The sequence below is a fragment of the Episyrphus balteatus genome, chromosome 4 (assembly GCF_945859705.1).
Source record: "Episyrphus balteatus chromosome 4, idEpiBalt1.1, whole genome shotgun sequence".
Classification (NCBI taxonomy): Eukaryota; Metazoa; Arthropoda; class Insecta; order Diptera; family Syrphidae; genus Episyrphus; species Episyrphus balteatus.
The window spans coordinates 67132805-67156203 of record NC_079137.1 but is presented as its reverse complement, the minus strand read 5'-3'; the positions used below and the strand labels follow the sequence as shown (position 1 = coordinate 67156203).

Genomic DNA, 23399 nt, shown 5'->3' with positions numbered 1-23399 from the left:
GTTTTGTTTTAAATTTTACATAAATAAATGTAAACAAATAAAATAGTAAAAATATTTATTATATGTTAATAAACATAACTAAAAGTCAGTCTATTCCTTTTTTATTTATTTTTTGTTGTAAACAAAAGAAAAATAACAATTTAATTTAAAAAATAAAATAATAAAATAATTATTAATTTATTTATTTTTAAAAAAATATTCAAGTTATTTAAGAAAAAGAGAAAAAAAAAAACAATTGACTGTATGCATATTATATCAAAAGGAAAGAAGTTTTATGTGAATGTTTATATGTATATTTTTTTTGCAAAAGAAAAATTAACATAAAATAAATACTATATGATTTTTTTTAATATGATTTTTTTTTTCATTCCATTTATATTTTTGTATAAAGAAAGAAGAACAACAATGATGTAAAAAAGATGTTTTTGTGTGATTGACAATATGTATGTATTATTTTGTTTAAACATTTTTTTAGGTACAATTAAAAAAAAAATAACTATTAAAAACATTACGCATTGTAATACATTTACATTCTTACCCGCAATTATTTTTAACTTTTTTTTATTGTGTATCATAAAAATACATCTTATTTAAAGTGACTCTTTTTTTTGTTTGTTGTTAAACTTGTATGAATTGATTACAAGGAAAAATACAAATATTTATAAATTGATTTATGTTTTTTTTTATAATAAAAATTGGCTTTTTTCAGTTTCAGTTTTTTTTTTGTTTTTTTATTTTTTGGAAAGAACAAACATTTTATTTTTGTGACATTTGATGAATACTTATTCTAGTACATTTTAATATGGCTTTTTTCTTATATCTTATAAAATATTATAATTTTCTTTTCTTAATTATTATTAATAATAATATATATATATGAAAAAAACACTGTTTTATTTAATGAACAAGGAAGATGTTTTTAAAACATTTCCTGTAAAATTTAAATTACTACATTTTTTCTTTTCTTTAATTTTGTTTTATTTCTTACTGACGTGAGAGTTAACAATTTAATTTGTTATATATAAAGTAATATTACTTGTTTATATTTTTTAAATATAGTTTTTTTTTTGTTTAATTTTAAATATTTTTAACAATATTAGCATTTGTGGCGTGTATATAATAATATATATATATTTATGTTGTATATATATGAAATTTGTTTTTATTTTGTTTTTTTCTTCTTTTTTACTCACTCACAAATTTAAACATTAAAAAATATATGATTTTTTGTTTCATGTGTAAACAGCTTTTAAATATTTTCTTTTTTGAATTATGTATGATTTTTTGTTTATATATGTGTTTTGTAATTTTTTGTTCTATTATTAGCCAAGCCAACAACAACCAATCGAGTAGGAAAAAGTTTTGTTTACTGCTCCTTCTGCTCGCCGCCATCTTCATCCAATTCAGGTGCTTCTTCTTCTGCTTCTTCATCAACATTTGACATTGACGAATTATTCGGTGTTACAACAATTGATGATGATGATAATGAATTTGCGGCATGACGCATAGATGTAGCTGCTGTCACTGCTGCTGGTGATCGTATGGGTGGCGATCCAGTGGCAACATTTTCAACAACTGACACCGCCTCGGCGGTGGTTGTTGTCGACGATGATGTCGTTGACGCGGGCGACATATTATCGGCAGCTTGTGCCACCGGTTCTTCACTACCAGCAGTAGGTGGCAGAACAAAACTCTTTCCTACAAGTTGATCTCATTTTAGTCCTGTATCGGAGGACGGTGTCCATCGGTCGAATTCAATACCAGAGTCTGGTGAGACTCCGGTTGCTTTGACATTCGCAATGAAACCACTTGTTTGCATGCATTTGCAATCGCTCGCAATACAATTGCATGTAAATTTATTACCACCGCGTGATGCATGATAGCGGTCACTGACACAACTGCTTGAGGCATCCATTAGAATTGTTTCGTTGGGACTGAGACGAAGTTGACGTTCGAATGAGTGAAGTTGTTCCATGAAATGGAAATTTGGTGAAACATCAGGTTTGCGATCGCGTACTAAAGTAAAGGCTTCATTTAGGCAGAGGGCACGCGTATGCATTAAATAGGCGAGTGTTACGGTGACAGAGCGTGAAACACCAGCCAGGCAGTGAACCAGCACGGCGGCATTTTTAGAGCGGGCTTCTTCTGTAATTAAAAAAAAAAAAATGTTATTATTATTCAATTATTAAAAGATGTATAAAATATTGTTAAATAAAAAAACAAAAAAAAAATTAAAAGGATCAGAAGAAACTCTTGCTAAACAAAGTTAATAAACCAAGTTATATCGGAAATGACAGTTTACTATACTTATACCTCTGAAACTTTCAATTTCTATCTTGTACCTAATTCAAACAATTTTCGAAGAATTCGGCTCGAAGGACCAATGTTTAGAATTTATTTAAATACGCCCAAACAACTAATCTTACAGAAACGGAAGTGAAATCCATTTCTAAAACGTGTGAACATGCGTTGTGAAACTAGGCAGTTCCACACAGAAAAAATGCACATGTAGCAGCTGGGTTAATATAGAAATATGCCATTTTGACATACAAATGTCAAAAAAGTAAATTTTTTTCTGACCAAACGCCAGAAAAAATTATATATAACTTCAATAACTTAAACTCCTTAAACATGTGGTTCCCCAACATTAAGAACAATTAAAAGGGGTACAAAGTACAATGCGTAAGTTTTCAGTTTCTTTAGAAAATAGTCGGTGAAAACTTTTTTTACTAAAAAGTTATTCATCTTTAAAATTCAAGCAAATTATTAGAAATTTGACTGGAAACTTAGTCAAGGAAAATGATGTTGAGTACAAATCTAATCTCTTATATTTCTTAGTGTTCCCATTGATATCTCTAATGCCCCATCTCCGCGCTAAGTCTCCTTTAATTAACGATCATAAATCTCCTCAAAACAAGATTTAGAATAAATCTCCTCTACTTTGAAATCGAAAATGAGGAAATCAAACATACCCAAACATACTGATTTTGTTGTGCTGAACGCACTCATTTTCTATTTTGACAACTTATGAAAAAAAAAAAAAATATGAAAATGGAAAATTTGAATTGTTTTGTAATTTTCTCATGATTTTGCGAAAGATTAGAATTTTTTTGCTTTTTGTTAGATAAATTAAATGAAGGTTAAAGACAGTGATAGAATCAGTTTAAATAGCTGAAAATACACAATTAGTAGGATTTTTTCATTTAGAAATATTGAAACACCAATTGGATTTTTGTAGAACTGTCAAAATAAATCTTCTCATAAATAATCTCATGCCAGTGAAAACATAGTTTAAATCTTCTACGCTAAATCTATATTTATTGTCAGTGGAGATGGAGCATAAGAATCCCATGTCCGAATCCGATTCCAAAAAAATTTGTTGAAATTTGACTAGTTTTGTTTAGTCTTTGTTTTTCACGTCGCTGACAGTAATTACGGTTATATGAACCACGGTATAAGAAGAGAAGGTATGATCATTAGAGTCGCCATTTTACAAAATGGAGTAATAAGTTTTTGATGTTTAATTTGGCAAAGTCAAAAACAACAACAATTTCCAAGACACATTTGTTAACAACAATTTCAATAGGGCAGCTGTCAAAAACTTAGAAAGACATCTTTTTTTTTTCTTTCATCTGACAGTTCTTGATACAGACTTTCTTTGCGTGATCATACCTTCTTTTCTTATACCATGAATATGAACATGAACGACCCTTTTCATGACAATACACATATGTATGTATGCATCTGAACTGGTTCATAAAAAATCTGAACCGGAAGTTGAAGATAGCGGTGTTCTTTTGGAGATGGTAGACTACTCATAAGAAGAAATCTAGTAATATCAACCATTGTATATATATTTCTATAGTACTATCATGAAGTCGAATTTAGTATTAGTTCATGTCGCCACTTTGTTAAGGTGGCGATCAGTGTGTTTTTTTTTATACAAATTCTGCTTTTTCCTAAGATCGTTTCACTTCATGATAGTACTATGGAAATATATATACAATGATATCAACTACATATCCTGTCTACTCGAGCAGAAGATCATATACAGGGTGTCCCACAGTCACCGCCCCAAACGAAAACCATGGATTCCTGAGGTCATTTTAAGTCGAAAAACTTAAGAGGTAATTTTCTCGTTTTCGTCCCGTTTTCGAGTTACCACGGTTTTTATGATTTTTGTTCTCTTTTCCCTTATCTAGCTTTATCTTTGCCAAACTACGTTTGATTTGAAAAAATTTTTTTACAACCAATCAAGAATTTATTACAGTTTTAGTTTGTCTCAAAACTTTTTTTTCTGCGGACAACCGTTTCTCCACAATTTGGCATCAAACACAATTTTCTTCGTTTTTTAAGTTGTTTTTTACACTTTCATATCATTTAAGTCAAAAAACCACGTTAATGAGTATTAATTTTTTGTGCTTTTTATTAAAGCCCAGTTTATTTTCCTAAAAAAAATAAGTTTTATTTCATAAAAAGGCTACTGAAAGTAATTAAAAAAAAATAAACAAACTGAGTGAATTAAAAAAAAAAATAATTTTTAAATACAAAATTTATTTAAATGAATTAAAACTTTTTCTGAGCTTTATTTATTTGTTCTTTTCTTAACCACAATAGCTCAGAAAAAGTTTTTAATTCATTTAAATTAATTTTTTATTTAAAAATTATTTTTTTTTTAATTCACTCAGTTTGTTTATTTTTTTTTAATTACTTTCAGTAGCCTTTTTTATGAAATAAAACTTATTTTTTTTATGAAAATAAACTGGGCTTTAATAAAAAGCACAAAAAATTAATACTCATTAACGTGTTTTTTTGACTTAAATGATATGAAAGTGTAAAAAACAACTTAAAAAACGAAGAAAATTGTGTTTGATGCCAAATTGTGGAGAAACGGTTGTCCGCAGAAAAAAAAGTTTTGACACAAACTAAAACTGTTATAAATTCTTGATTGGTTGTAAAAAAAATTTTTCAAATCAAACGTAGTTTGGCAAAGATAAAGCTAGATAAGGGAAAAGAGAACAAAAATCATAAAAACCGTGGTAACTCGAAAACGGGACGAAAACGAGAAAATTACCTCTTAAGTTTTTTGACTTAAAATGACCTCAGGAATCCATGGTTTTCGTTTGGGGCGGTGACTGTGGGACACCCTGTATTAATAAAAGTAATAGATCTATCATTTACTGCTGAGTAGTGGACTGGACACCCTACAAAGGAACGCGGCTAAAATAAATCTGTTCAGTGAGTGGGACCTGAACACGAGTTGATATGTAAATTTTTAACTACTCGCAATAAAAATCATACTTCCTGAACACTATTAACTATTTGGAGGGAAATATCGAATGTAAATCTAATGATTTGAATTAGAAATTTAACTTACCAATAAATTGTATAGCTGCTGGAAAATGCATAGCCAAATCTTGTGAATAATGATCCGTTATTGGAATTTGTAAATACTGTATACCTCCGGAAGCCTCAAATACATTTGGAAGATCAGGTGTTACATTCAAAACATACTAAAAATTAAAAATAAAATTAATTAATTAATATTTAATATTAATTTTAAAAAATAATAATTACTTTAATATTATATTTTTGTAATGCCCTTGAATCACCACTATGTGATGCATTGCCCAAAAAAAGTCCCGGCACTATTTCGACAGGAGCTTCGTTAAAATTATGATGTGTTGTACTTTCACAATCTGACGATTCAGCTGAACTACTACAAGCTGAATCTGAATGAGGTGTTGATATCCTCAATGATCTATTACAAAAAAAAAAAACATTTTCACTCTCATTTTTTTTTTTTTTTGAAAATCAAATCCTTACCTCAAACCCATTAGTTGATCAGCTTGTGTACCACGACTAGATTCCATTTCCTGTTGATTGCTATCATCCTCACACCATTCCGGAAATGCATCCCGGAAATTTGAAAAACCATCTATAAAAAAATAAGAGAAAAAAAACAAAAATAAATATTTATAATAAATATTTCAAAAGAGTGAAAGGAAATGACAATGGAATATATAGAAAAATAAAAATTAAAAATCACTAAAAGCAACATCCGCCACCGTTGCCGTGTGTATTTTGCTATATAACCGTTTTGCTTTAAAATTTTTATATAGAATTCAAACGCACAAGAACCAAATGGTTACCTATACCATTCATAGGTAATATGGTAAGCTAAATGGCGATGGCAAAATAGCCTGGCGACTTGATAAACAACAGGATGTACAGAATAGAAAAAAAAGAGTTTTTTTTTTGTATTTTATTTTTTTTGTTTTTATTTTTATTCTTCTGTTTTTGGATATCACTTGCAATATAAATGGCAAACAATAAACGGAAAAAGGAAATTGGCTTTTCCTGCCTCGACAATTTTGTTCGTGTGTTGTTTGTTTTTTTTAATTTTTTTGTAATATTGTTTGTTTGAATGAAAAATCTATACAAAAGGACTACAATTCTTTGGAAATGTCAACATATCATGTTTGAATTGTGTATAATTTTACCTTTGTAATTTTTTTTGTTTTGCAAAAATAAAACGTGTACAACTTAAATAAGAAAATTACAAAATATTAAAGACAAAACAAGATTTCTCATAAAGTAGCTTCAATTTTCTTGAAACGAAGCAGCTGAATAGGTGATATCAGATCAAAATGTCTTTTAAGAAAGCCTTGCAGATATGTAAACTCTGTGAAAGTTAAAGTTTGACAGTCGAATAAATGAGACTTAAGTGGCCAATATTGGAAATAACATAACCGTTCATCAAATTGACTTCAAAACTGGGAATAAAAATATTTATCCAGTCACTTATTTAGTTTAAAGTCACACTGGTAAGGTTCATAATAAAATGTTTGCTTTGATTAAATTTCATTTAGTTCAGTTCAGAGTAAAATATCAGCTCCTTCAGTATTTACTAAATGTGCTGAGATCTCATGTATCTGAACTGGTCTATTAACAAACAATGGCTAACGCAGCCATATCCAAAATCTAGTACTTCCAACCACACATCCTATCTACTTGAAAAAAAAATCATGTGTTAGTTTTAGTACAAGATCTACTAATCATCTGTTATCAACTTCAAAGGAACGCGGCTAGTATAACGTCATCTTAAACTTGACGTTTGGGGGTGTTCATTGAACTGCATATTCTATGTTTGTTTGTTAACTCAACAACAATTTGTAAAAAATTTTCACAACAAACTGCATTTAATCAAGCAAAAACTGACTCATAGAAACTGCGGTTTATTTGGCCCACACACAAATTTCAAGATCATACCAACAAATATCGAAAATTCTGATAACTTATGTCGAATTCCTTTCAATTTTTTGAATCGCCTCAAAAAAATCGAATTTTTGGTGTTAAAAAGGAACATGAAAACAGACCGAATTCTTTTTGCGATTGTATGTGTGTCATTTGACAACAATTTTTACACGAACGTCAAGCTGAAACCAAAACAATTTCTGCAAAATAAAACCAGAGATTCCTTTGATCAATAATTTTGTTTATTTTCTTCGGTAATATAAATTTATTTTAATCAGAATCAAAGGGAAATTGCAGTTATTACTAAGATCTGAGTGAAGATGAAGTAGAAAATTATTATTTTGGCCGTATGCTGTGGTTTTACAGAGAAAAAAATTTCTGACGACAATTACGAGAAGAAAAGTCACAGTAATTTGACTTTTTCACAAGAACTATGCCAGGAAAAATATATTTTGATCGCACATTGTTTTTTTTTATTTATTTTATATTTTTCCGCAATAAAAATACGATATTCTATTGAAATTTACTCTTTATTTGAAGTTGGTGTTCTCAAATGAACAAACAACATGAAAAAAAACTTTCAGCTTGACGTTTGAGAAATGTCAAATGTTCCAAGTGTGTGTGCAAATCCGTGTAAATCTCTCAAAAAAGAAGGATTAAAAAAAATTCGAATTCTGCTTCGTTTGAGGCGAATTTTTTTTCTATGGAACATGATTTTCAGAAAAAATTCGCTTCGAGATCGCCGAAAATTCGATTTTTCAATTGAAAGGAATTCGACATTAATGTCAAAACTAAATTTAACCTATACCTAACCTTAATTATTATGATGTTATTGACAAGGTGTCATTCATTTGTCATATTTAAAAGGGTGACATAATTCTGTTTTTGTGTTATGTGTTCACCAACTTAAAGACAATAAATTACAATAGACATATCGACCACGGAGTTACTAACTGTCAGTTTAATAAGAAAACAAAATTTAAAACAAAAGAACGATTTGCAATCGAGAGGAAATTTTTATATGATGATACACAATAGCAAATTAAAAATACTTTTTCCGTTTTATTTGTGTAGCATATCAATAAACCTCAATTAATATGACCGATTTATTAGTTAAGGATTTTTTTTTTCTGTTTCGTTGCCATTATTTATTTTTTCTTTATTTTTTATTACATATTTGTATTTTATGTATGTTCATCTTCATCTTTTTCTGTAGATCATACTCATCGCTTTGCGCGCTTAATTGCTCGATCATGATAAATTGAGACGCGGATCGCAAATAAATTATTTTATTTCTTCCATGTTTATGGGGCGACGATGATCTTCACTCATACCAATCAGTGTTGCTAATGGTTTAGAATATATTTTTTGTGATAAAATGAAGAACAAAACATTTATTTAAGTACATTTTTAATCTGTTATACAAATAAGTAAACTAATAGTTTACAAAGTAAATATTGTCAAGTACGAAAAAACTAACAATTTTGCTTCTATAAAGCTTTACAAAAGCAAAAGTAACACATGTCAAGTTTTAAAGAAGCAAAATTGTTAGTCGGGAAGAAACCGAAAATGTTTCATGCCTTTTGTTTAACAAAATAACCTCATGGCAACCATGTCCAATCTCAATCTAAAAATTATAATAATGAGTAGTGTAGTAAAGCATTTGAACGATCTTACGTACTTAATTGACTCAATTTTCCATCTCAAAGATAAAATAAGTAAATGATCATATAAATATGTCATTATGCGCACATATACAATGAATTGATTTTATTAACTCAGAGAGAGTGATAAAAATTGCTTGCATATTTTAAAATCATTATAACAATTATTTATAAACAGTTTTTGTTTAGAAATAACATATAAACCGGCGTTTTAATTAAATAACAGTTAATAATAATAACTTTATAAACTTTATTGTTTATCACAATCACCTGAAGAAAAGTGTTTTCAGAAAAGTTAATAAATTAAGTATTTTCTTGTTTTGGATCTACATTTTTTTGTTTAAAATTTTTATCAGTTTGTTGCGTGCCAATGAGAAGAAAAAAACAATTATAAAATTATTGTGATTATGAAGCGAGTCTTTATTCATTTCATATTTTTTTTTTATCAAAAAGCATTTGTCCCAAATTTAAAAAAAAAAATGAACATGTGTGGACTTGCGATCCCAGTTATCGCTTTGTCGCGTGCTTAAATTTGTTTGCTTCAAGTAATTATGTAACTTTTGAAACGATAATTGTTTAGACAGAATTGCTGTGAATTAGTTTTATGTAGCATTTGCACAGACATTTCCTGATTGTACTATAAAATTCAGTTTCATAATCCAGCCACCGAAACAATTTTTTTTATCAATTTTTAAAATATTGAATATAAGAGGTCACTGGGGTGTATGCGTAACCTTTTTTAAACTGAAAACAATAAAGGAAGAGTAAATAAAATGTAGTTTTCCGTAGGGCTCTTTCAGAATCACCACTCTAAGGATAATGTTGTGCACATATTTCTATGGAAAGTGAAATATTTTATTTGACAGTTTTGTAATGGATTCAAATTTTTTGACAGGTAACGCATAAATAACCTCAGCACTGTTTGTTTCCACTTTTTGACCTTCAATTTAATCACGTTTAATTAATTTGTTTATTTGTTTTACCTTTTTTTTGCAAAACATTGATTAGAGTACACATAATTCAATAGATTAAACTCAAATAATATAAGAACAAAGATATTATAGCAAATAATTTTATCTGCTAAAACATATAGGTAACCTACAAGATTGTTCAAAATGTACTTTAACTTTAATTTATCTCAAATGAATCTTATCAAAGTTGTTGTTAAACAATTATTTCGGCGAGCAGTAAAAATTGGTTTTAGCAGGAAATTGCAAAAAAAAAAAATCCAATAAAATTTGAAGACTACAAAGTCTCAGTTTCGTTCTTGGAATTTTTAAAAACTTTATAACTTCTTATGATTGCTATTTTGTGTTTATTGATTCTAATTTCCGGTTAATAATTTGTTTATAGATGTGCTCATTCACTTCCAGAAAATCGAAAGATATTAGAATTATATAGAATTAAATGAGAATTTTGCGATTTTATATACAAAAAATTGCTCATATTTGAAATTGACAGGAAATACTATTTTGAATAAAAATTTAAAACATTTAGGAACTGTCTGACAGTCAAGTACCTAAGTGACATTTAAGTTTTCCATATTGGATTACACATGTGAACGCTATTTAGGTTATACTTCTCACTCACAGAAATTCAAAAAGCATAAGCGAAAAGCATAACAAACAAAACTGTTTTACAAGTATGAGAACTAGATGGTTTATCAAGATTATCACTTTGACATTAGGGGTAGGTATTCATGCAACGTGGTAAACTCTTGGTAAACCTGGTAAAATGGTAAATATGGTAAAATGGTAAGTAGACCTGTTTGTCTACAACATATAAAATCCCATACTAGTATCAAACTAATAATTAAGTTTCCCACATAGATCAAGTAAAACAAGTTGGAAATGAAGTAAAGTCCCTTGTTTTATGTGGAAATCCCTCTAATCAAGATCAGTTTTTTTTCACTAGAACCCGAGTATCGATCATTTAAATAGTACGACTTTGACAGAATATAATTATATCTTCAAACTTGCACACAATTGGATTTTCCAAGTAATTCGATGATTCAAGAAAATAAGTTTTACCTGTCACAACTTCTATATTCTCTTTTTTATATCATTATAACATATGTTTAAACATATTTTAGACATTTAAGTGAGTGACAAACTGACAATATTGTTATGTAACACAACTGTCAAATGCTTTTGTCATAATTTGGAGTGGTTCACATTGACTAACCAACTGTCTTTTGGTTAACGAACAACGCAATGATGTGAACATTCAAACGATGACTTGTCCAGTAAGGGGGAAGTTTTTAAAAACAATTAGATTTTTCCATTTCTGACAGCTTGTCATTTGTAAAATAAAAGCATTTTCACTATGCATAACAGTTCCTAAAAGAGAACGTTTCGATTCTAAAAAGAATCTTATTCCAACCACATTGTTCTGACTACTTTTAAGCTAACAAAAAACCACAAAAAAATACTTAAAAAAGTTCCACAAGAATATTCTCCAAAATCTAAAAAAAATGAAAACAAAAATAAAAAAGGAGAACAAAAAAAAAAGATGGCTGACTTTGAATTTTTTTTTTATTCATGAATTCAGATTCAGATTTTTTTTTTTTTGTTAATCGCCATCACTTTTGACATCACAGGATGAGTTTACAGTTCCCCAACTTGGCCTTTTTTTCTATCTTTATACATTTTTTTGAATGGTATATGCGTTGTGCAACATCATTTGATTCATATACAAAAAAAAAGAAAACATTTTAAAAAACCACCTCATTCTTCTTTTATTTTCGATATCAATGTATTTTTCTGAATGAATGAAAGTTCGTTTTTTTTTTGTTTGGTTTGGATGCCTGGTTGATTTCCAAAAAAAAATTCTTTTTTCATCTCAAAAAGCATTCTATACAAAAAAAATACAAGAAAAAGTAAATAAATAAACAAAACGCATGCTATATTCGAGAATGAGAGAGGAAGTTCTGTTCTGAATTCAATTTTTTTTCATTGGTTTTTTTTTTAACATTTTGGATTCAATATCAAAGGACTGAAAATATTTCACCCAAATGATGAATGTTTTTTATAGCATGTTGGTATAGTATATAGTGGATTCTGTATAATAAATAGAAAAACAACAAAAAAAAAGAAAACCTTAACGAAGTAATAAATCGATGAAATTGGTACACTGAAAATGATGCCTCCGAAAATCCAATTAAATTGCATCATTAATACTTGTTTTTTTTTTTTCAATTTCATACACGAGATACTAGTTTGTAGGTAGAGTTATTTTTTTTTTTTTCAATTAACATAAAATTCCTATAAAAATAATAAAACAAAGTTAAAAGGACTTTTATTGAACTAAAGGATATACATATCTCTCTCTCAAATGTCAAACTCTAAGCTTTGATGAATCGGGCATTTCCTGAACAAGAAGTTTTGAGTGCTTTCAGCTTAAGCTAAACTGCCCATCAGAATTCTAATGTCAAAAAATAGCCATCAAGTGTTCAAACGTCAATACTAGTCGATTCAGGCACAAAGTAGTGTGAACACAACCTTAAGCGAAAATAGGAAATGCCAAATGTCAAAACAGCGAAAATGAAACAGTCCACTGAAAAAACTTAAAAAAAGACTTGGGTATCTCTTTCTTATAAAGTGCTCGCGAGAAAAAAAAAAACACAGATACGTCAAAAGGAGTGAGCAGTGTTTCTAAAGTTACGTTTACATATGTTGATTTGTGATGATCAACACGCTTGATCAAAAAAGTTAAGCAAAGGTGGACCTGTTGTTCAATAGCGCTGCTGTACTTTTATTGACCCAAATGCAACACGATTGAAATTGGTAAAGATCAGAGAATGCTGCGAATGTTCCAGCTTTTTGACAGCTTATTAGCAGTTGAATTCAAAAATGACATTTTACTGACTTTCAACGAGATAAATATAAATAACACGTCCACATTTAAATGACAGTCAACAGTTAAAAAAAAAGTTTTGATCGACATACCTATAATATGGATGCAGCTTAATATATAGCGTCCGAACTCCGAATACATTTTACATCTCTCAAGCTCAGTGGCACAATATCAGCATTGCCAGATATCAATTAATTTATTTACTGTCATCATAAAATTACTAGATATAGCAAGCTTTGGTATAGAACGGTCATTGACAGTTTATCAAATGACACCATAGATATTTTTACGCCTCAATTCAATAACCTTTTATGCATTTATCTAATAACAAATTCACCCTGAGCAAGCATCTCATACACTTGATAATTTAAATTTCTAATACCTACTCGAAGCTCTACAAAAAGCAAATGACACATAATCATTAAATAGCATCATTATCTAACGTTCTATATTTATGTGCAATCGATTTTATTATCTTGCAAATAACCTTGAATATTTCATTCAAAACGTCACCACCATCAAACAGCATCCAAGTTTATTCGTCATTCTCACACGACAACGACGACGGACGACGACAAAGCACACGACCGACAGCGACATAATAAATCGTTGACCATAATTTCGACCAATATAATACAACAACACTATACAAACAGCCTTCATTTATAATGAAAAAAACATTCAAATTCATTAACACACATTCTGTGTGAGAGAGAGCAAAATTATATTGAAAAAAAAAAGATGAATAACAAACACAAAATTGGCTACACACACCAATCTCATTGTCTTTTTACTCCAATGTGACAGCTAATGTGTTGACATTCAAAAAAACAAGTGAACACCAAACTGAAATTAAAAAAAAAAAAACACTTTCAAGCTCCCCATATACAGTTTTTGATATGTCATTCAAGTGATGTGTGTCGTGCACATGCATGTGAACTAAGCCAAACTCATTCGAAAGCGATTTTCATTCACAAATTAATCGACCGGAAGTGACATATTTCTCAAGTGGTTGTGAGTGTTGTGTGGTATGGTGTTGTGTTGTTGTAGCTTACCTTTCTCCCTGTATTTTTAAGTCTCCACCTCACCCACACTCTATTTCAATATGAGAGCTTCTAATGCTTTTTGGTTGGTGGAGGCGAGTGGTAAGAGTGGTGTTAGAGATCTCCCCTTCTAAGTACACACAATATGTACTAGAATAGACACAAGTACAAAAAAAAATACTACTAACAGCCATTCATCAAAAAACGGGCGCACACGTATGGCGGCGGCCTGGTGGCTGTTTCCTGTTTGTCGTTGTTTGCCAAAATATAAAAACCGACCATACCGCCACCTTGTGTTTAGAGCTATATGCTCTCTATTTATTCAAATATTTAAACAAGTGTGTTCTAATAGTATGCGTGTTCGACTTGGAAAGAATAATATAGTTTTTGCATGCGCTTTTGTATGGGTTGTATTGAATGACAAGCTTTTAAAAAATTGGGTGGTAAAAAGGTGGTGAATTGAGGTGGATTTAAGCGAATAGATAAATGATTCATTGATACAACTGTCACAACTACAGGAAAGGTATATTGGTATACACACATATCTATCTATATTTCCTCTACCTATCACAAGAAATTTAAGTGTGAGGTTACACATTTTCGAGAGGAAGTTGTGATATACTTACTCGTACTTTTGTTTCTCAACCAGAGGTTAGGTAACACATTGTGTACTTACTTTGTCTACTTTTATCGTTTTTCGTATGATGATGTACAATTGAACTTTTTTTTTTATTGTTTGCATTTGTTTTTTTTTTTCGATTTTTGTACAGTCAATGAACGGCTGTAGATAGCAAAACAATGTCGATGTTAACGTTAAACAGGAAGTCAATGAGTTTAATTGTTGTTCAACTTGGATATGATGACATCAAAATACTCTGTGTGATAGTTATCATTTTTCAGTCAGTTTAGGTAATGTCACTTATAATGTATTTCCTGAATGCAATATGAACTTAATGATTATGCTTACATCTAATAATTGTAAATGTAACACGTTGTGCAACATCATTTGATTCATATACAAAAAAAAAGAAAACATTTTAAAAAACCACCTCATTCTTCTTTTATTTTCGATATCAATGTATTTTTCTGAATGAATGAAAGTTCGTTTTTTTTTTGTTTGGTTTGGATGCCTGGTTGATTTCCAAAAAAAAATTCTTTTTTCATCTCAAAAAGCATTCTATACAAAAAAAATACAAGAAAAAGTAAATAAATAAACAAAACGCATGCTATATTCGAGAATGAGAGAGGAAGTTCTGTTCTGAATTCAATTTTTTTTCATTGGTTTTTTTTTTAACATTTTGGATTCAATATCAAAGGACTGAAAATATTTCACCCAAATGATGAATGTTTTTTATAGCATGTTGGTATAGTATATAGTGGATTCTGTATAATAAATAGAAAAACAACAAAAAAAAAGAAAACCTTAACGAAGTAATAAATCGATGAAATTGGTACACTGAAAATGATGCCTCCGAAAATCCAATTAAATTGCATCATTAATACTTGTTTTTTTTTTTTCAATTTCATACACGAGATACTAGTTTGTAGGTAGAGTTATTTTTTTTTTTTTCAATTAACATAAAATTCCTATAAAAATAATAAAACAAAGTTAAAAGGACTTTTATTGAACTAAAGGATATACATATCTCTCTCTCAAATGTCAAACTCTAAGCTTTGATGAATCGGGCATTTCCTGAACAAGAAGTTTTGAGTGCTTTCAGCTTAAGCTAAACTGCCCATCAGAATTCTAATGTCAAAAAATAGCCATCAAGTGTTCAAACGTCAATACTAGTCGATTCAGGCACAAAGTAGTGTGAACACAACCTTAAGCGAAAATAGGAAATGCCAAATGTCAAAACAGCGAAAATGAAACAGTCCACTGAAAAAACTTAAAAAAAGACTTGGGTATCTCTTTCTTATAAAGTGCTCGCGAGAAAAAAAAAAACACAGATACGTCAAAAGGAGTGAGCAGTGTTTCTAAAGTTACGTTTACATATGTTGATTTGTGATGATCAACACGCTTGATCAAAAAAGTTAAGCAAAGGTGGACCTGTTGTTCAATAGCGCTGCTGTACTTTTATTGACCCAAATGCAACACGATTGAAATTGGTAAAGATCAGAGAATGCTGCGAATGTTCCAGCTTTTTGACAGCTTATTAGCAGTTGAATTCAAAAATGACATTTTACTGACTTTCAACGAGATAAATATAAATAACACGTCCACATTTAAATGACAGTCAACAGTTAAAAAAAAAGTTTTGATCGACATACCTATAATATGGATGCAGCTTAATATATAGCGTCCGAACTCCGAATACATTTTACATCTCTCAAGCTCAGTGGCACAATATCAGCATTGCCAGATATCAATTAATTTATTTACTGTCATCATAAAATTACTAGATATAGCAAGCTTTGGTATAGAACGGTCATTGACAGTTTATCAAATGACACCATAGATATTTTTACGCCTCAATTCAATAACCTTTTATGCATTTATCTAATAACAAATTCACCCTGAGCAAGCATCTCATACACTTGATAATTTAAATTTCTAATACCTACTCGAAGCTCTACAAAAAGCAAATGACACATAATCATTAAATAGCATCATTATCTAACGTTCTATATTTATGTGCAATCGATTTTATTATCTTGCAAATAACCTTGAATATTTCATTCAAAACGTCACCACCATCAAACAGCATCCAAGTTTATTCGTCATTCTCACACGACAACGACGACGGACGACGACAAAGCACACGACCGACAGCGACATAATAAATCGTTGACCATAATTTCGACCAATATAATACAACAACACTATACAAACAGCCTTCATTTATAATGAAAAAAACATTCAAATTCATTAACACACATTCTGTGTGAGAGAGAGCAAAATTATATTGAAAAAAAAAAGATGAATAACAAACACAAAATTGGCTACACACACCAATCTCATTGTCTTTTTACTCCAATGTGACAGCTAATGTGTTGACATTCAAAAAAACAAGTGAACACCAAACTGAAATTAAAAAAAAAAAAACACTTTCAAGCTCCCCATATACAGTTTTTGATATGTCATTCAAGTGATGTGTGTCGTGCACATGCATGTGAACTAAGCCAAACTCATTCGAAAGCGATTTTCATTCACAAATTAATCGACCGGAAGTGACATATTTCTCAAGTGGTTGTGAGTGTTGTGTGGTATGGTGTTGTGTTGTTGTAGCTTACCTTTCTCCCTGTATTTTTAAGTCTCCACCTCACCCACACTCTATTTCAATATGAGAGCTTCTAATGCTTTTTGGTTGGTGGAGGCGAGTGGTAAGAGTGGTGTTAGAGATCTCCCCTTCTAAGTACACACAATATGTACTAGAATAGACACAAGTACAAAAAAAAATACTACTAACAGCCATTCATCAAAAAACGGGCGCACACGTATGGCGGCGGCCTGGTGGCTGTTTCCTGTTTGTCGTTGTTTGCCAAAATATAAAAACCGACCATACCGCCACCTTGTGTTTAGAGCTATATGCTCTCTATTTATTCAAATATTTAAACAAGTGTGTTCTAATAGTATGCGTGTTCGACTTGGAAAGAATAATATAGTTTTTGCATGCGCTTTTGTATGGGTTGTATTGAATGACAAGCTTTTAAAAAATTGGGTGGTAAAAAGGTGGTGAATTGAGGTGGATTTAAGCGAATAGATAAATGATTCATTGATACAACTGTCACAACTACAGGAAAGGTATATTGGTATACACACATATCTATCTATATTTCCTCTACCTATCACAAGAAATTTAAGTGTGAGGTTACACATTTTCGAGAGGAAGTTGTGATATACTTACTCGTACTTTTGTTTCTCAACCAGAGGTTAGGTAACACATTGTGTACTTACTTTGTCTACTTTTATCGTTTTTCGTATGATGATGTACAATTGAACTTTTTTTTTTATTGTTTGCATTTGTTTTTTTTTTTCGATTTTTGTACAGTCAATGAACGGCTGTAGATAGCAAAACAATGTCGATGTTAACGTTAAACAGGAAGTCAATGAGTTTAATTGTTGTTCAACTTGGATATGATGACATCAAAATACTCTGTGTGATAGTTATCATTTTTCAGTCAGTTTAGGTAATGTCACTTATAATGTATTTCCTGAATGCAATATGAACTTAATGATTATGCTTACATCTAATAATTGTAAATGTAACACATTTTTAAATTTAAGTACTACTTAGCAGTTTGAATGTTCTGCTGTAGATGCAAGGTAGTAAAATAAACACTTAGGCCCAGTTTCATAGTCAACACTTAAGTTGAGAGATGATAAGGTTGTTTACATGGGAAATGACACTAAAGTCCATTTTCAAGTCAGTGCTACTATTAAGAGGCGGAAACGTCTTGCACATTTTTTACTTGAGTGTCACTTAATGCACTATGACACCGCTTTTTAGAAACCATTTTTCAGAAACGAAACCAAAAGTAAAATAAAATATGGCGATAATGACATTTCCAAACAACTTAACGTAAGTTTTAGTCACCTGGTGAAAAAAGTTAAGCGTGTTCACTGTTGGCTAAAAGCTGCAAGATAAAGTAAGGGCTAGTTTCACATTCAACACTCATGTAAAGAAATGGCAAAGTAGTGTAGATTGTAACATAGGAAATGTCAGACAAGTTATAAATATTTGACAATTAAAGACCTTGGTTGCCGCATTAAAGTTCGCATTTGTTTATGTGTGGTGAGTATTTATAGCACATATTTATCACTGTCAGTGAAGTAGGTAATTTTTCATTCTTAATAAGAGCAAACTCTAATTAATCTGATCTGAAGCGATAAAAAACACGTGATATTTTATGGACAAAAAACAAGCAAAAGTATAATGTCGATTATTGAACTTTTTTATCTATTTCCATCAAATTCCTTCTAATCAAGCTATTTCCTTTATTCAAGAGTGTACCATGGTGATAGCATTTTATCGCTGAAATCGATCGCAAAATAAGTATGCAATTAACAAAAGATATTACTTAACAATTATATACCACTTCTCAATACAAGCAAACACATACATAGGCATAGCTAATGTCAAAATTTACATATTCATACTCAAGTGTCAATAAAGAAAAAAAAATATTTCACCTGCGTTACTGATTTTTTCAATGTGGGTGTTAAATATATAAAAATCTACCAAGGATTTTGTAATAAATTCACCCCACACACTTCAAATTTATATACATACATATGTATTCTACTACATTTTCTCCAACACAAAAACTGCACTCTGACCGTATGTCAGTGTGTTTCATAGATAGATTAAACGTGTGTAGGCGGTTTTGTGCAAAAAATCAGAATGTCTATCCATTACATGATTATAAATTCTCTTTTATTTGGAAATCAACAAAAAAAAAATTGTTTTGAAATTGAATATTATCTCTCAGAGGGATGCTACTAAATTCTTTTGAAAATTTATATACCTATCTAACGAAAAAAAAAATACAAATGTTGACAGACAGTTGAACCATCATCATCATCATCAAACTAAAATACTAAACTACACACAACACACTAGTACTTAGCTGTCATGTCAACTTAATTTGTTTACTCTTGACGTATATACAACTGTCATCAGAGCACAGTTTTGTTGCCCACGATGATTATAATAATAATAAATAAATGCTGTGCAATGTTGCGGTTGTGGACACCGGACTGTGTGCAATTTGTGTGTTGTGTGCGGGCAAACACAACACAACTTATGTTTATTAGGATTTCCTGCTAAATTTCAATTTCCTCTATATTTTTAAGTTGTTTTGTGTTTATACGTATACTTATGTACGTTACGTACACTAACTATACTCCTCCGCTTTGCTTTGATATATATATTTTTTTTTGTATACAGTTTCTGCAAAAAGTATAGTAGGCTAAGAAGTAGTTTTGCCCACCGAATGCCTTGTGTTTTCCACTTAACAAAATGACAAGAGTCCGTTCGCATATAAAGTATCTTGTAGTCTGTGTATAGACTGCAGAGCGAAGATCACTTCTTTCCGCTTTATAAAGTAGGTAAGGTAGTACATGTCAAATTAGACCACTGTAGCGTGTCAATTTAACTAGAAAATTGCTGTCAGTTTTTTTTTCTTTTTCTTCTTCATAAGAAAAGGAAAAAAAAAAGAGAAAACTTGAATGATTTACGCTAGAATGTATATTCAGTTAGGTAAACTATATATGAAATTTTTCATTCATGAAAAATTTAAAATTAAATTTATTTGATTACCATAGTGTTCTGCACTACTGTTGTACCGTGAAGTGAACATTGTGAATGAATGCGTTCAGCAGTATACCTTGAGAATATGCATAACTAAATTGTTAATACAAAAAAATGCATTTTTTTACCCCCCCATTCAATTTTCTTCGTTATTACGTGTTATTATTATTGTATTCGTGTGTGGGAATGTTTTTTTTTTATTTTATAGTTATATGCCTATTTAGAAATATAAGCTGCAACTAGTAGTTGTTTTATAATTAATATTTTTTTTATTTCTTCTCTGCAATTAATTTATTGATGTTATATTTTTCATTTTACTGAGTTACGTCATTACTTAGTTTAATGAGGAGTTTCCATGTGCATGGGATATGTTTCATTTTTATTTTTGTCTTAATTTATAGCATTGCATATTTATTTTGTTTTGCTTATTATTATTTTTTTTTTGTAAACACAGGTATTAAATAAATGAATGCAGGTTTTTTTTGTAGGTAGCCATTTCATTCATTCCAATCAACGAACACAAATGCATAGAAACTAAACGATAGAAATAAGTGTTTTTGTGCTTATAACAAAACAAAAGTATGAACGCAGCTTAGAGCGTAGAATGCATTCATTCTAATTGATGCCATAATGAATGATTGCTATGGATAGTTAGTTAAAAGTAGTAGTTTTGTTGTGATATTGCTGTTGGTCATGCTAGGAAAAGATGTGCGAAGTTAACAAAAAAAAAAAGGTTGCGTTTGACGTTGCATTTAATTCAAATGAAATTATAACGGAACCAATCTCGCTAGGTAGAGAAAAGATGAACGAATTAAGATAATCGCAATCGATAGCTTTTTCACATTAAAATTAGTGGTTTTGAATTTTGACATTTGTGATTGTTTTAACCTGTCAAATAAATAATTAACAGTCTAATGAACATTGCTAGCTACTTGTCACATTCATTGGGCTAGTTCATGCTTCTGACTTTGGTTTGTTACACCGACTGAGTATGGAACAGACCTAATACGGTGAAATTCAGATCCATTCAAAATTGACAGATGTCGTTAGCCGCGATTCGTTGGAGGTGGTAGACAAGTTTTTTATACTAGCGATTTTTAATGGAACGCACATTCGATTGGTAGTACTAGATTATCGTTTTCGTTTACTCATGGTATAAATCTAGTACAACCACCTACATATTCTACCTACTCGAACAGAATATCTTGTGTTAATTGTAATACTAGATCTACTAATCTTCTACTCATGAGTAAACTACCACCTACAATGGAACAGGACTAACATGGATCAGCTATTATAGAGTAAGCCGAAACATTAAAATAATCACAATTAAGTACAAAAATTTGACAGTTGTAAAAAATTCTATTACATTTTTATTTCATCATGTGTTTATACATTTTTAAGATAGTCCTTAAGCTAAATGTGTTTCACATGATTTAACAGCAATTATATTCAACGCTGTGACCCGTTTAGAATATTCACTGATATTGTGCAATCTTATTCTGGCTTTCTGTCAAAACAATTCAACACATTACTATAATATTAATTACTTAATTTTTAAGTTTCTTAACCTCAATAACAGCCTTTCAAGCACAGATGTTGTCTATTGTATTCTCGTACGAAATGTCAAACAAGGAAATTTCAATTTGATTAAGCGATGTGCTATAAATTGTTAAACTGTAACACGCCTATATGTACACACAATTATAATTATTTTGAAAGTGTGTTTTGTCATTCCTCAATTTGAATTCATCTTGTGTCAAAAAAACAATGCGCCTATGTTACATTTCAAACTATATATTCATCTGCACAAAACAATTGTGACTCATAAATTTAAACAGTAAACGTATTTAAGGAATTTCCTTTGTCTTCTATAACACATCTATAATACTTGTAAAATGTATTTAAACTTTAAGGTCATTGCAATAAACGTCATTAATAGAAAATAAACGATGAGCTTCTTCTTCCTCTTCTTTTAATTCCTTTATGTTTGCTATATAGGCAATTGGTAATTCACAATATTGAATATATGTGACTCACAAAAAGCTTTTAAATTTATTGACTTTTAGAACGGAAAGAGACACTTTGTCTTGTGAAAAATATTCAATTTTATTCATCACCGTCACCACCTGAATGACAGCTGATGATGACAAGTGAAAAAATGTCATCGACAAACGACAACGACGATCGAACGAGTGATGATGTAAGAGTTATTATCTGTATCAATACCTTGCGTTTTATATATTTTTTTGTACTTTTTGTATACTTTTCATCCGTTCAGTTCAGCAGGCTTATTCATTCGCTTTTCTTTTCCGGTCTATTTTATTTAGTCTATCAGTTTTTTGTATTGTGTGCAAAATTACCACATTGTTGTTGCTGTTGTTGTAAAATAGACTCATAAATTATTTGGGTGGGACACTTGGCGGATGGATGGATAGATGGATAGGCTGAAGTTTGAAACACCCCATGATAGTAATACTATGATGGCGGAAGTTGTGGGAATTACATGGGCACGCGAAAAAATTGAATGACATATTGTGAGAGTAACCAAAAAAAAAAAAAAAGGGAAACAGAACTACGAAACAAATTGAATTATCTTTGCGGCATATAATTATGTAAAGTAGGTTTGTTTGCTTTTGTTTACTTTGTTGGTATTAGATTGAATTTCCCGTAAATTGTATCTCATAATAATACATACATATGAAACATTATATCAAGGCTGTTTAAGGGTAACATCTGAATTATATTACAGTTGATTCGGCGAAATATTTCCCACCATGTATAAAATGTGTATTTTTGTTTCCGTTAACATAAACATGTATACTTTCATATATTTTTAATGAGTTTTTTTTTTTTTAATTTAACCTTGGTATTAAATTAGGAAAAGATCTTGAAGGGAGAATACATAGATTGCTACCGAATACGCAAAGATTAGGTGCATTTTGCAATCACAAAGAGAGTTGGAACAGAAAAAAAAAGGCAATTTTGATGTTTCCATACAATTTATCGATAACACAAATTTGACTCTGTTCAAATAGTTTATTCTAGAAATTTGATCACAGCATAAACATTACCCACCAGTTACATGTGTCACTTATTTAAACGCGATTTGTGTAAGTTCTGTTTGTTAAAAAAAAAACTGTCAAAATGTAAAATAAACTGTCAAAATGAAACTTACGCTTGAAGATGGTATGGCAGTTCTATGGAAGTAGAGTTTTCAATATCATCTAATGAAGTGAAACTGACATACCTACTTTTATGTTGTAGTAGGAGTAGTTTATATTTGTTTGAACTTTCAAAAACTAAAATTAAACCTATTATACGCA

The 23399-nt window shown here is 30.1% G+C and overlaps 1 protein-coding gene across 1 annotated transcript in view; it reads right to left on the bottom strand.

Annotated features, from left to right (window-relative positions):
- Window positions 1–983: 983 nt before the first annotated feature.
- LOC129920293 (dual specificity protein phosphatase Mpk3) overlaps window positions 984–23399 on the bottom strand; it is a 48779-nt gene continuing 26363 nt past the window's right edge. The window contains exons 2-5 of the mRNA XM_056001630.1: window positions 5827–5938; window positions 5578–5761; window positions 5378–5513; window positions 984–2145 (exon numbers count right to left, since the gene is read on the bottom strand). Of these exons, the coding sequence (XP_055857605.1) occupies window positions 1712–2145; window positions 5378–5513; window positions 5578–5761; window positions 5827–5938 (866 nt within the window). The 3' untranslated portion in view covers window positions 984–1711. The remainder of the gene's footprint in view (window positions 2146–5377; window positions 5514–5577; window positions 5762–5826; window positions 5939–23399) is intronic.